The sequence below is a fragment of the Corythoichthys intestinalis genome, chromosome 20 (assembly GCF_030265065.1).
Source record: "Corythoichthys intestinalis isolate RoL2023-P3 chromosome 20, ASM3026506v1, whole genome shotgun sequence".
Lineage (NCBI taxonomy): Eukaryota > Metazoa > Chordata > Actinopteri > Syngnathiformes > Syngnathidae > Corythoichthys > Corythoichthys intestinalis.
Window position 1 is genome coordinate 37,259,838 of NC_080414.1, and position 15,894 is coordinate 37,275,731.

General features: G+C 39.1%; 1 protein-coding gene across 2 annotated transcripts in view; it reads right to left on the reverse strand.

Annotated features, from left to right (window-relative positions):
- Window positions 1–15,894, reverse strand: part of LOC130908933 (junctophilin-1-like) — a 112,554-nt gene that overhangs the window by 33,593 nt on the left and 63,067 nt on the right. For both annotated transcript variants that reach the window (XM_057824881.1, XM_057824882.1), the window contains one exon: window positions 8,470–8,588. In XM_057824881.1, the coding sequence (XP_057680864.1) occupies window positions 8,470–8,588 (119 nt within the window). The remainder of the gene's footprint in view (window positions 1–8,469; window positions 8,589–15,894) is intronic.

Consider the following 15,894-nt stretch of genomic DNA (forward strand, 5'->3'; position numbering starts at 1 on the left):
GTGTGTGTGTGTGTGTGTGATTTATTTGATATCTTTAACGATGGTAAAGCATTCAGCATAAAATACAATCCAACAGTGAAACCTATAATATGACCGTTTAATGGCCACAGCTATTTTTTTGTATGTGCTTGCTTTATTCTGCGTCATTAGTGCCATCATAAAATCTTAAATGTTTAATTTGCATAAGAGCAATAAAGCTTTAATGTGTCTGTGTGGGGGGTGCAGGTGTGCGTGCATGTGTTTAAAAAATGCTCTGGGAAAAAAAACCCCCTGAAATCTTGAAGTAAACACTTATATTGAGTAATTATGTCACAGCAGCCATTAACAATAAGTTGTCTGTTTGGCGTGTACGGCTCAAGATGTAAGTCATTTGTGTTAAAATAACATGCTTGCACAGTCGTCGAATTGATTTTTATAATGTTGTACATTGTTCAAGCCATACAGGCGGTTATAAATGTTCTTACTTGAATTCTTATTGTTTACAGTAAATGTTTATATACTTAATGTTTAGACTGCATGTACAATTGTCAAATTGAAAGCTGGTAAATAACTCTTCGAGAAACGGTTAATTTGTATTTCATGCATTGAATCAGATATTCAAATGATATAACAGTCCACTTGGGCGAATTTATTGTCATCGAGGTAAATCTGCTCAATTTACCGTGATACGCACTTAAGGCCATATCGCCCAGCCCTAATAGCAAGTGACCCCGAAATGCCCCCAAATCAACAAGAAGTGACTTAAGGGTTTACCTGCCACAGCAAAGCTACTAGGAGTGTGTATTGCTTCATATCTGACAATACTAGAGATGTCCCGATCCGATATTTGGATCGGATCGGACGCCGATATGGGCAAAAAAATGCGCATCGGTATCGGATCGGAACACGGGAAAAATTCCGATCCAGACTTCCGATCCAGTTTTTTTTAAAGTCCGGTCTGGGTTTTCCAGCGCACCGATTTACATAATCCATTCCAGTTTTTGCTTCGGTTTCCCTAAAATCCGGTCCGCATTTTACGGCACACCTTCAACACACTACATTTACATTACCGTCTCCCAATTCACCGAGAGACTTTATCGGTAAAAATGTCAGCTGTGTGGGATCATTTCACCTTAAAGGACGACAAAGACAAAGAGGCGGAGAGCAACATATGCCACAACAAAGTCAAGCGTAGTGGTAAAGCTGTATGAAGTTTTAATACAACCAACCTAATCAAGCATTTAGCGAAATACCACCACAAACAATATGAGGAGTATGTTAAGGAAACCGAAGACAAAAAGAAAGGTCCTACGCAACTAAAACTGGCAGAAACTTTTGCTATGCGTGACAAACTGGCACTCGACAGTCCCAAAGCCCAGGGAATAACAAGAGCCGTTGTCGAAGAATTCATTCTGGATGATGAGCCATTATCTCACGTGAGTAAAGACGCACCATCCAACACGCGATTCGGCCGTGGAATATTCGAGAACGATTCACAAACATCCAAATTCCGATTATTAGAGGTGTGCATCGGTACTGCCCTCACGATTCAATTCGATTACGATTCGGAGGGCCACGATTCGATTCAATTCGATTCGATTCGATTAAGAGGGTCACGATTCGATTCGGTTCGATTCGGCAAAGCATTGCGATGCCTTAAAGCCTGGGATGCATTAAAATTCCAAAGCAAAGCATATTTTTCGTGAATCATGAGCCAACACAAGCGGTCAGACATTAAACAACTTTTTATTGGCTGTTGTGTCACTCCTGGTTGAAGTCAAATGAAAATACTTTTAGATATATATTTCTTTTAAAAAAACAAAAAACTGATCACAGCATTTAATTGGTGATTTGAATGAGACCAGGGCTTTCTCTTTTTTTTTTAAACACAGTAGCAGCCTTTCGCACAATGCAACATCTGAAGTCCTGTGCAAAATCAGTAATAGCAGTCACTGTATTTTAGTCACAACAACCCATTGATACAAATATTCAAGTAAATATTAAAGAAAGCGACAAAGAAGATATTGTAGTGCAGCAGCATCTTTATCGCAATATCAATCCAAGGATCAGTTCAGTTGCAAACAAAACATCCAACTAAATTGCAATGTAGAACAAAAGTAAAATGTAGGCCTAGCCCACTATATATGTGCAATCAACTTAGAAATGCAATTAGTAAGTACCACATAACAATAAAAAATAATGAATTAAAATGAAGTGCAGCAGCATTTTAGCAGCCATAACAATCTGTTTCAACATGAGGAAATATCATTTTTTTGCAATTGAGAGAGCAGAGAGATAGTAGAGGTTAGATGGGGCCTAAAAAATCCAGCCCGACCCGACACGGCCCGCTGGTAGTGAAGCCCGACCCGGCTTGGAGTGACGCGAAAAAACAAAACAAAACGCAGCAGCAGCAATTTATTTTCATTTCTTCGAGATGGCAGAAAAAACGCATGTTTCTTAATGTTTAAATAGTCTACATATTTTTGTGATCATTATAGAAGCAACGCGTTAACGAAATAACGCAGGGAAAGTTTAATATTAAAAAAAAAAATCCGATTTTGCAAACACACAGAGGAGAGGATTCAAAAGGATCACATTTGTGCTGCCTTTGTGTGCATAAAAAAGTGTCTTTCGTAACGAATTCTCAGTTGGCAGAAAAAAAACGCAAGTTTTCTTAATGTTTAAATAGTCTACATATTTTTGGGATAATTATAAAATCATTTTCACAACGAAATAACGTTGGGAAAGTTTAGTATAAAAAAAAAACGAGTTTGCAGACACACAGAGGAGAGGATTCAAAAGGATCACATTTCTGTTGCCTTTGTGTGCATAAATAAAAGTCTTTCGTACCGAATTCTCAGTTGGCAGAAAAAAACGCAAGTTTTCTTAATGTTTAAATAGTCTACATATTTTTGTGATAATTATAAAATCATTTTCACAACGAAATAACGTTGGGAAAGTTTAATATGAAAAAAAAAAAAAAAACGAGTTTGCAGACACGCAGAGGAGAGGATTTAAAAGGATCACATTTGTGTTGCCTTTGTGTGCATAAATAAAAGTGTCTTTCGTAACGAATAGCAAGCGCCACAGCGGAGGAGAAGAAGAAAAAGCGGGCAGCGCCACTGCTTCATGTGAGTGCACAAGCAAATGCACAATACAGAGAGCCTGCTCTTGGTTTTATCCCATTTTTTTTTTTATTAGTCCAGCGCAGGGCGGCCCGACCCGACCCAACCCGAACGTGAATGCTTAACATTTTGGGCCCGAACCCGAACTCGGGCACAAGATCTAACCTCTAAGAGATAGGACATAACATAACAATGGCTGAAGCGGAGAAAGAGGGAGCAAGAAAGATTCTTGATGCACCTAAGACATTGAAAGCTGACATCTGGAGACATTTTGGCTTCTATGAGGTTGGTGGGAAACTTGACCAGAGTTATGCAGTGTGTAAAAAATGAAACATGACAATAATAATAATACAAATGGAGAAACCAAATCCATTGCATCACCGGAATTGCGCAGGGAAGATTTTTGAACGTACTTATATATTTTAAAATGCGCTGAATCGATTCGGCTTGTTGCCCGCATCGAATCGAATCGTCCATGCCCCGCATCGGGATGCATCGCCGCATCGATTATTGTTGACACCACTACCGATTATTGAAATATGTCAAGTAAAGCGGAACTAATACACAGCACGGTCTTCGGGACGCAATGAGAAACTGACCGCATTGCGTCCCGAAAGTAAACATAACTTGTCTTAGACCCGGGTAATGCCAATGCTCAACTCATGGGTTTAGCTCAACTCATGCCACTGGATAAAAAACACAAGAATACCTGACTGCTGCTGACGGCCGCTACAAACTACGTCAACGTCGTTGTACTGGAGATAATAAGATATCATATGTATATAGAACCAGATGCTACACGACAGACTCGACTGCGTTAGCAACATTGAAGTATCGAAAACCAGATGCGTTAGTAAACAGCCGCCATCTTAAAGCAGAAGACTTCCCTAGTAGGTTGTTGTGAACCTTCCAAGCGAACCTAATTAACTTTTTATCTAAAATACTCCTAAATTGGCAAAATCTTGACTTGAATCTATCTTCAAAACAGTTTTAAAACTTTCACTTGTCGAAAGTAGACAGAAGGGAAATTATGGAATAACGGGAGCAATTTTAACAACTTTAACAGTTGATTCGCAAAATTAAATGAATTGAATGTAGTTTAAAGCTGCTGATACAGAATGGGGACTTGAGTGTTTTATTTACTGTTTAAAAATTTAACTTGATACTGAAATAGTCGTTTATTTAAACCTGAGAGGCCTTTTATACAATTTTTGTAGCTAATGCACGAAACATTAAAAACATCTAATAGCTTGGGGGATTTGTGGGATTTTCCACTGAGGTTGTTGGTGTGTTTTGCTTTTTTAAGACAGTTTACAATATTATTTGCACGTTTTACTGACTGACTATGCCATTTCTGTTTGTTATTTATAATGTTTTATGTTTGTCACAGAATAAATAGGTCAGTTTCTTGTTACCAACCGTTGTGTGTTATTCAAACTCACTTAATTCAGCTGGCTAGTTGTTATCAAGAGTACTAAAACCTTTTTCAACATGAGTCTGACAACTAAGTAAGGAGGCTAAATAACTTTAAACTTTAACACATACTCAGATAGGTCGGTATCGGTATCGGCCAGTATCGCTAGGCAACTAAAACCTCAGATACCGTACTAGAAAAATTGTGCGGTATAACCTCATAGTTCTGCAATTTTAAATGGGACACACACCCCAAAAATAAAATTACGCTTATTTTTGGCCAGTTTTATCGCTACAGACTTATGTAACTAACCCCCTTAGCTTTTAAGAACAAGGGTAGACAAGGCTCCCAATACAGCTTTGTCTTGGCACAGACACACAGCCCACATTGTGGAATATCTGAAACCTTCCTCAATACTTTCTGTCTGCCATTTCAGTGCTCTAGCATAGAAGCTGACACTTTTGTGCTCTCTAAATGCGCCCATTAAAACAGTCGAAATGAATAACAAGATTCACTCTAAATTTGAATAAAGACCATTTTTTTGGGAAAAATGTTACTCACAAGGAGTGTGTTCTTCCTTCCTATCACTACAGCTGCCTATTCCCTCAATGGCCATTTTATATATTAAACTTTGCAAGCATATATACAACACACACAAAACATATTTTTTCAGACTAAAAGGCGCACGATCAATTATCAAGTTTATTTATAATACATAAAGCACACTGTACATCCATCTTATGTCCTTCATCTTTTAACATTGTATTTATTGTTTTATTAATTCATTTGTGATTTGCTTTATTGCTTAATTTATATTGCTTAAAGATATGACATATGATTCTGGGAAAGATCCAATTGAGACCCGTTTCATGGGAGGAACCTTCAAAAAATACACGGCTGCTGATTGGGTGATGGCTCCTCTTGTCACACTCGCGAAAACTTTCTTGGCTCCTTTTTTATTTGGAAATTTGGATTTGGAACCTGCAGAACGGCCTTTTTTCACCTGCGCAACATAGCCAAAATTACAAATATTATATCTAAAAACGATGCAGAAAAATTAATTCACGCGTTTGTTACATCTAGATTGGATTACTGTAACTCCCTACTCGCAGCTTGTCCTAAAAGTTCTCTAAAAGGTCTTAAGCTAGTCCAAAACGCAGCAGCCAGACTTTTAACAGGAACTAATAGAAGAGAGCACATCACCCCTGTGCTCCAGGCCCTTCACTGGCTTCCAGTCGAGTTTAGAATTAAATTTAAAATCCTCCTTCTTACATTGAAGACCATTAATGGGTTGGGGCCATCTTATCTCACCGATGATCTGGTTCCATACCGTCCCAACAGAACACTCAGCTCTCAGAATGCAGGTCTACTGGTAGTTCCCAGGGTTTCTAAAAGTACTGTCGGAGCTAGAGCCTTTAGCCACCAAGCCCCTGCTTTATGGAATCAGCTTCCAGCTAATATTAAAGAAGCCGAGACAGTCTGCACATTTAAGATTAGATTAAAAATGTTTCTATTCGACAAAGCTTATGGTCAGGCTAGTTGAAGTCGGATTAGACTCACAGTTCAGTCTAAGCTGCACTAGAAGCTATCATGCTGGGGGAAGTACAGCCACTGAGTTCTTTCTCCTTTTTCTCACTTACCTACCACTTGTCTTACTTTATTTCTATTTTCCAATGTTACTATCTAGTTAACTAGTCTCTTCATCACTAGTCACCCGGTGTCCCCTTTCCCCCCTCCTCTCTGGGGAGGAGCTATTTTTCAGCTGCAGCCTCCTGACTATCCGGACCTCGTTGCCACCCCCGTCTCATCTGGCTAGATGGACCTCTTCTTGTTCCTTTACTCTACTGCATCTTTACAGACTGTAACCCTGTCCGCTAATTCCCATTAGCAGTCCTGGTGCATCTTGTCTATCTGTCCTGGGAGTGGATCTCTCCTGACTGTGGTACTCCCCAAGGTTTCTCATTTTCTCCCAAAGAGTTTTTGGAGTTTTTCCTTGCCGACATGGAGGGACCAAGGATGGGGGATGCCCAGGACTTGAACTTTATTTATTCATCTTTGTTTAATTCATTTGCTGTTTCTGACTGTGTATCATATTGCCTCTGCAAAGCCCTTTGAGACAACCTTGTTGTGATTTAGGGTTATACAAATAAAATTGAATTGAAATTAAGTGTATAGGACGTCCCTGGGTTACTTATGTGATTTATGTGAGTCTGGTCCGCCATTTTGTCTCCAGGTGTTTTTATTTATAGTCGCGTAAAGAGTACCTTATTGTATGTCACAGCGTCTTATTTCTCACTTTATTTTATTAATATGACTGTTCTGCTCTTTGGTGAAATGTGTATTTAATGTGTATTTGATTAATATGTTGACTTTTTTTTGGTCATGCATGATTTTATTTTGGCACAGGAAGCGCAGAGCAGTAGTACGCGAGCATGTACACACAAAGACGAGCGCACGTGCACACACGAGAAAGAGCGCATTAGCTTCCACGAAGAAGTCGCGCAGCCAAGTGAGAGAGAGAGCGAGAGAGCGAAGGGAAAGATTACAGCTTAGCTCGCTGTCTAGCTAGGACTTCACTCCAACGTCTTGGCGAGGACAGTACAATGACATAGCACAAATGTTTTTGGATCGTTTTTTTGAGATTTAGTTTTTTTTTAGGGGTACTTAAAGGGTTAATTCCGACTTACGTGGACATTTGGGTTATGTCGGCAGCATAGGACTCGTTTGTAACCCGGGGACTACTTGTATTTCACAAAAAATTTGGGAATCTGACCTATCTCCAAGAACCACTTTGCCTTTTGCCATAGCATTCATTAAATCTGAAGATCTAAGCAGATTTTATGGAGGGCCCAGGGGGCAGCACCCCACCCCTCGGTGGCCGAAAAGTGTCATTGCATGTAATTGACTTTCCTATACAGTATATGATTTTAAAATTCAAGATTTTTCCGATAAAATATTGTCTACAAAAGTTGTAAAGCAATAAAACAAACAACAAAATGACTGAAATGAACAATTTTTTGTTTATATTGGGTCAAAATTATTTTTTGAACAGATCATGTGACTATTGTAATGATATGAGCAAATCGTATCAGCATGTCCCATTAGTAATGTCTGCTCGTCACAGCACACGGAAGTCAGAGATACGTAGCGAGCTCGAGACAGCTGATTAAAAGCCCACCAGTGGACAGTTAATGTTGAAGATGCCTCGCTTCTGTTCTGTAACTAAAGATCTGTCTGTAAAAAACGTCAGTCCTTTCAGTAAGTTGTCTTATTCAAGAAACCCACAAATACGAAGTAACACAGCTAGCACCTTAGACGGTCATATGCTTTGCTTAGCCAAAACCACCTGAGGAACGAAGAGGCAGATGGATATACGTATTTTTTTCCAGACCTAAGCTTTCAAAAGCTACAACTACTGAGCAAGAACCAAGGATTGAAAATGTGGACCATGAAAAGCAGGAGAGCACCGCCAAAATGGTGAGTGGAGTTTTAATTTGCCCCACTAAAGATGCTAATTGTACAACAAATTTTGCACCCTTATAATATTTTGTTCCCAAAGCTGTCATGGCGGTGAATAAGCACTCTTTTACATTCAATTGCATTCTCAATGTTATCCACAGGTGCTAAATAAACAAATAACATCGTAAGTATACATGTTCCACACGAATATGGCATAAATTAACGAGCGCGGCCTATAGTTGTTGTGTGCAGTTAACATGGCAGAATGTATCTGTAACCTTTCTAGATGTCCGTCCATGATGAAACGTGAGCAAATATTCCTTCATTTAAAGAAAGTTCCTAGTGTTCCTAGAGTGAAAGTTCACTCTCAATTTTAGGGAAAAATGAAGGACTTTGAGTAGTAATCCGAAAAATGCGGTATATAATGCCCTACATTTTGGAGAAGTTAAGTGGACAAGCCTAATAAACACAGATAATTCTCTTAATGGTCACCTGGTTGGTAGAAGTTGGGGGCAAGCTCCCGGGCAACCGCTCTAGCGATTTCAGCATCTTGCACTGCAGAGATAGCGGCCTGGTCGGCAGCCTCGCTCTTTGTCCTGGCATGGGCCGTCCTAGAAGGAAACAACATTTGATTGCCGTAAACTAACAAGCAAACAAGTTTATTAAAGTCACAAAAGTGAGTACATGCCTCCCTCTGTTTATGTAGAGCAACAATTCTGGTTTAAAATCCCAGGTGAGTTCAGTGGAATTAGCTGCCATGATGGTTTTAAAACATTAAAATCACACTGTCATCTACGGTTTACAACATGTATGCTGAATACTTGATGTATTTTTGTAGACTAGACAACACTAGTTGGCTCTTCAATCTCATTACAGCCAACTTTTCGGGATGCTAACACAACCCCTTGTGCTTAAATCGCAAATCCAAAACCAGATTTTTTTCCAAATGGAGTGGATGCTCCAACCATAATCCAGTAAGCATGTGCTGAACATGTAATAAATTCCAAAATGTTCGACCAAGGGCATTAAGGGAGGAGGGAAAAACGATGACTATCCAACTGCCAAGAGAAAAAGTGGGAGCAAATCCTGAGGCTAAAACCGTCGCGTAAACCTGGCTTGCGTTTTACTGTACTATGGCCATGTTCAAAACTGTCGAAATAAAGGAAGAGTATTATCTTTTCAAAGTAAGACTGTCTTAGTATTAACAGCCCATAGCAATAATTTGCTACTCATCTGTTGCTTAATCTTGTCTCGTGAGACAAATTTGATCATCTCAAATTTATCTCATTCTCTGCTTATTTGTTTCTGAGTTTGTGCTCCTAAGGGTACCCTTAGGAGCAAGTGATGAGCCAAAATGAGCAAAGACATCATTGAGACAAAGGAGATTGATCTGAGAAAACCAGATTTGAGCAGTATTTGAGAAGAGAAGTTCTCTTAATCAAAAATGGAGTGATACTTGAACAACACCTTTCAGGCACTCAAAACGCTTCTACACTATATCCTCATCTACCTGCTGATGACGCAACAATGTGTGGTTCAGTGTCTTGCTCAAGGATGCTTAGATAATTCATCAGAGACAGAGAGTTGAACTCACAACCCCTGGGTTGGGGAGCAACTTCTCTACCACTGAGCCACGCATGCAGGGCACTCAATATCACGCGGCACATCAATGGAAAGCAACTTCAGAAAGCGTGTAGCAGCGATGAAGAAAATGTATTATATTTTGGTTCATTTAATAATTTATATTAGGGGTGTCAAACGATTAAAAATTTTAATCGAGTTAATTACAGCTTAAAAATTAATCGTAATTAATCGCAATTAATCGCAATTCAAACCATCTATAAAATATGCCATATTTTTCTGTAAATTATTGTTGGAATGGAAAGATAAGACACAAGGCGGATATACAGTGCCTTGCAAAAGTATTCGGCCCCCTTGAACCTTGCACCCTTTTGCCACATTTCAGGCTTCAAACATAAAGATATAAAATTTTAATTTTTTTGTCAAGAATCAACAACAAGTGGGACACAATCGTGAAGTGGAACAAAATTTATTGGATAATTTAAACTTTTTTAACAAATCAAAAACTGAAAAGTGGGGCGTGCAATATTATTCGGCCCCCTTGCGTTAATACTTTGTAGCGCCACCTTTTGCTCCAATTACAGCTGCAAGTCGCTTGGGGTATGTTTCTATCAGTTTTGCACATCGAGAGACTGACATTCTTGCCCATTCTTCCTTGCAAAACAGCTCGAGCTCAGTGAAGTTGGATGGAGAGTATTTGTGAACAGCAGTCTTCAGGTCTTTCCACAGATTCTCGATTGGATTCAGGTCTGGACTTTGACTTGGCCATTCTATCACCTGGATACGTTTATTTTTGAACCATTCCATTGTAGATTTGGCTTTATGTTTTGGATCATTGTCCTGTTGGAAGATAAATTTCCGTCCCAGTCTCAGGTCTTGTGCAGATACCAACAGGTTTTCTTCCAGAATGTTCCTGTATTTGGCTGCATCCATCTTCCCGTCAATTTTAACCATCTTCCCTGTCCCTGCTGAAGAAAAGCAGGCCCAAACCATGATGTTGCCACCACCATGTTTGACAGTGGGGATGGTGTGTTCAGGGTGATGAGCTGTGTTGCTTTTACGCCAAACATATCGTTTTGCATTGTGGCCAAAAAGTTCAATTTTGGTTTCATCTGACCAGAGCACCTTCTTCCACATGTTTGGTGTGCCTCCCAGGCGGCTTGTGGCAAACTTTAATTGAGACGTTTTATGGATATCTTTGAGAAATGGCTTTCTTCTTGCCACTCTTCCATAAAGGCCAGATTTGTGCAGTGTACGACTGATTGTTGTCCTATGGATAGACTCTCCCACCTCAGCTGTAGATTTCTGCAGTTCATCCAGAGTGATCATGGGCCTCTTGGCTGCATCTCTGATCAGTTTTCTCCTTGTTTGAGAAGAAAGTTTGGAAGGACGGCCGGGTCTTGGTAGATTTGCAGTGGTCTGATGCTCCTTCCATTTCAATATGATGGCTTGCACAGTGCTCCTTGAGATGTTTAAAGCTTGGGAAATCTTTTTGTATCCAAATCCAGCTTTAAACTTCTCCACAACAGTATCTCGGACCTGCCTGGTGTGTTCCTTGGTTTTCATAATGCTCTCTGCACTTTAAACAGAACCCTGAGACTATCACAGAGCAGGTGCATTTATACGGAGACTTGATTACACACAGGTGGATTCTATTTATCATCATCGGTCATTTAGGACAACATTGGATCATTCAGAGATCCTCACTGAACTTCTGGAGTGAGTTTGCTGCACTGAAAGTAAAGGGGCCGAATAATATTGCACGCCCCACTTTTCAGTTTTTTATTTGTTAAAAAAGTTTAAATTATCCAATAAATGTTGTTCCACTTCACGATTGTGTCCCACTTGTTGTTGATTCTTGACAAAAAAATTAAATTTCATTAATTTATGTTTGAAGCCTGAAATGTGGCGAAAGGTTGCAAGATTCAAGGGGACCGAATACTTTTGCAAGGCACTGTATACATACAACATACTGTACATAAGTACTGTATTTGTTTATTGTAACAATAAATCCACAAATGGCATTATTAACATTCTTTTAAAGTGATCCATGTATAGAAAGACTTGTAGTTTTTAAAAGACAAATGTTATAGTTACAAGTTATAGTATTTTTATATTAAAACCCCTCTTCATGTTTTCGTTTTAATAAAATTTGTAAAATTTTCAATCAAAAGTAGAGTTAATATAATAATAATAATAATAATAAAAGTAACAATAATAAGAATTGAGTGACCGAAGTCGAGTAAGTTTTACGTGTATTTTGCATAGCTATTTTGATATGGAATGCCAGTTCATTTTGCATTGTTGTTTAACTGTGAGAATAGGGCCTCATTACTATAGACTGAAGTGCTTTTCTTTTTGTGAACATTATTTTTCTTGAGAGGGATAGGAATATTTTTTTTGTTGTGCTTTCACTAAACGATACTTATGTTTGTTGTGAAGGAGAAGCTTATGCCAATAAACAGCGCGGTCCAAAGAACACCTGTGTCCACTCGCCTTTATAAAATATAAATATCTGTATATATCTTACCCAAAATACAACAAGAGACACATAATTGCCACTAAAAGAAAGAAAACTTACCGAAATATGTGTGGAGCACAAATAGCAATTTGCATTGCATTGTGCATCCAGCATAAACATCTCACAACTACTAATTCTCCCACATTTAGAAGAAATAACATTAGTATGGAACGGCGCTGCCCCCAAGCGGCCGGGGGAATTCTCTTCACTCTTAATATCCATAAACGGCCTCATTGTAATCTGTTTAAGGCAATGTGCGAGCTGGTCATTCAGTGCATGCGTTAATTGCGTAAAATATTTTAACGTGATTAATTTAAAAAATTAATTAACGCCTGTTAACGCGATAATTTTGACAGCCCTAATTTATATATTTCTTTGCTATTTAAAAAAAAACAAAAAACAAATCGCAGACATGTTGCCTGTGAGCCAATAGTTTTAGCGAGACATCGTCAGCCAGCGCGTTGCCTGTTTTGATTATGTCATCAAACAAGAAGACTAAGGTTCTTCACACTATTTTGTGGTAAACCTTCGGTCATCGAAACCAAAAACCAATAATGCATTTGTAGCGGCCGATAGTTTACGGCGCTGAATTTTCGGTCACATCTCTAATTTTTACATTGAAGAAGATGAACCAAATGAACCAGATGTTATTTAATTATTTGACCAATTACAATATTTTCCTCGGATTTTGGCATGGGATGAATTAAAATGTGATTGGACATGTCAGAGCTGACACTACTATTTTCTTACAATGAAATAATCTTGAAAACCCGACAATGAGCAAGTGTAGACTGGAAGGAGATCAAATTGAGAAATATTTGTGACTGGCACAATATAAGGTTTCTCCGCGAGATCAGTAAAAGAGGCGGCTTTGAGGCAAGTTGAAGAAATAAAATACTTTGCTCATCCCTATCTTTTACTGAGACATTACTGAGATTGTGACTCCAACTGTGAGACTTTATTGAAAAATCATGCCAGTAGAACTTTTCTCGAGATCTTCTCATGTAACGCTCACATGAGACTTACTTCTCATGAGACAAATTTGAGAAAACTGAGAAAACCACTCTGGTCTTGATTATTGCTGATTCATTTCTCAGAGATCTAAATGAGACATGAACAAGCTCTCATCTTCAATTATGCTTTGCTATGGAAGTGAAAGGTAACATGGGATATCTACAGCACAAGAAGCTACTGTACGAAAATAAAGCACATGTATCATTTGAATCCCTCCAAAAGGGGACCTAATCAGGCAGTGTGTCAATCTTTCGGTCAGCGTGACCTTAACTCTATTCCAGACATGTTGTACAGAGGGATGTCCTGTCTGTGAGAAACGCTTTATTAAAATGCATGAGGAGCCACATGCCGATGGCTTGGTTTCCTCCCCAGAAATAAGTTAGAGCATGAGACGGAGACAGAGGACATACTGCGGTTGTATTTACAGGCAGCCTGCAGTGTCTTGACAAGCTGGCCACTCACCGGCTGCAGACGAAAATATAAAAATAAAAATTCACTTGGAATTTAGCGCCTTCGGAGTCGCCAGACCACTTAAAATGCAGTGCTTTATTTGTTGCTGTAAAGCACGTAGCAATGCTGGGAAAGACCATGGGGGGGACACGTATAGACGACATGCATTGTCACATCAATAGGCAGACACATTCTGCTTGTTTACTTGTTGCTAGGCTAGTTCATGGGCTTCAGTTACAAGTCGTTAGACTAACAGCATAATTGCCCAAGTTGTATTTTTGCCAAATTGAGATTTATGCATAATGTTACTACTGTTACATCATCCTGCCTTACTGCTTTTCTCCTAAGCCAAGGTAGTCAAACTAAGTTTGGTCCGTGTTCCACATTAAATCTCATGTGGACTGGACCAGTTTGTTTGGCCAATTAAATTAGTGAACTTATTGCTGCGACATCCAAATTTCAAGTACTGTTACTTAAAATATTTTAATTTTGATGGCGCTTTAAGGACGCCACATGATTGAATAGGCTGGTGTAATCATAGGGCTTTTGTCGGCAAGCTTGTGTGTGGTCATGTGACAGTATTGTTACATCTAATTGGTATTATGGAGTCATGTGATTCTTTTTGCGACGTCTCATTGGTGAAACTGGTACAGTCACTGTTTGGCAAAAAAGTCACATCTTAGATGTAAGGACTTTAGTGTATCCCAAAGTAGCAGAGTAAGAGTAGTGTTTCTTCATAATGCAACGCGTGACTAGCAGGGTTGGGCATCGAGCATCGATGGGCTCCGGTTCTAACACTCCGATGCTCCCGGAACCTTTCGAATTTTTAAATTTTGATTACATGTTTCGTTGCCCTGACCGCCGAGCGGAAAAAAATTGCTGTCGAAAACCACGTAGAAGAACCCACATGAAGCGTGTTTGTGCATTCCAACTTGATTATAACCATGGACACGGTGCAGCGTCGCTCAAAGGTTTGGCTCAGCTTTACAAAAAAATGACCAGTCAGCTCAGTGCAACATTTGCAAAACAACTATATCATGCAAAGGTAGCTGCACGACCAATATGAATAAACACCTCTGGCTTCATGGAATACAAGTGCCGAGTGCCAAGTGCATAGCTGATTGCCACGAATTTGACACGCAGCGCTGGTCCTCTAACCAGTCAGAACCAGAAAAGTAAAACAATACCTTTCGTCTGTCTTCTGCTGCCCCCGCGACCCGACCCCGGATTAAAAAGTAGTTGATGGATGGAATAGTACGAGAATAAGTCTTATTATGACGTAGGGCTACGGTAGATATCACATGTATATAGAACTAGATGCGAAATGTCAGACTCAGCGACGTAAGCACATGTATAGAAAACTAGATGCAAAATGACAGACTCGCCAGCGTTAGTAAACAGCCGCCATCTTAAAGCAGCAGACTTCTCAGCCTATATAAGCTGCTACATACTACGTAGAGCGTTGCCGCCTCCATTAAAATCAAAAGTTTTGAAAGATCATCAACTTATAACCAATAGCAGAATTTACTAATGCTTAGTCGTAGTTCTCAGCAAAAGAAAGATGTTTTCTCCGTGAGCTTTTGAAAAATAAACATTTTTGTGAAAGTGCACTCCTATGGAAAGAAATATATCACATTTAAGTTCAAAGACTGATATTAAGTTGGGAAGTTAAGACATGAATAAAATCCATGCTTTTTTTTTTTTTTGACCCTGGCTTTTTTTTTTTTGACCCTGCTTCTTAAAAGAATCGAGAATCGTTCGGAACCGGCATCGAAACGTGGAATCGGAATCGTTCATTTTCAAACGATGCCCAACCCCGGTGACAACCCACCTCTGGATTTAACGAGCTAAAAATATGAACACATTTTAATCCTACATTACGTTCCAAACATGGAAGCTTTAAAGAACATCAACCTTTGTTAGTGCACCATGTCCTGGCACACCAATTAGTCCAACAGACACATTAAAATCGGAGACGTCTGATTAAATAAGCATATTTAATTAAAAAGGATACTTTGATAAAAAGTGGGTTTGTGCAAAAAATACAACTATTGTGTTGTTTTACATAAATCACCCACTAAACTAAACGTTCTGAACGATTTTTGTTGCTAAACAGTGCATTCAGTTTTCAGTTTCATGCTCCATCTCCTTCGATCCCCCAATATATTATTCATTCATATCAGTGGCGACAGCAAGAAATAAGTGAAGTTTCCTCCTCGCTGCCAAAATAATAAGCATGTAAAACTTTGCGCTGATGAGAACTCTACTGTATATGATGGCTGGCTGATATATTGGGCCAATATATGGACTTTTTTACAACATCGGCGATCGGTCGATTAACAAAAAAAAAA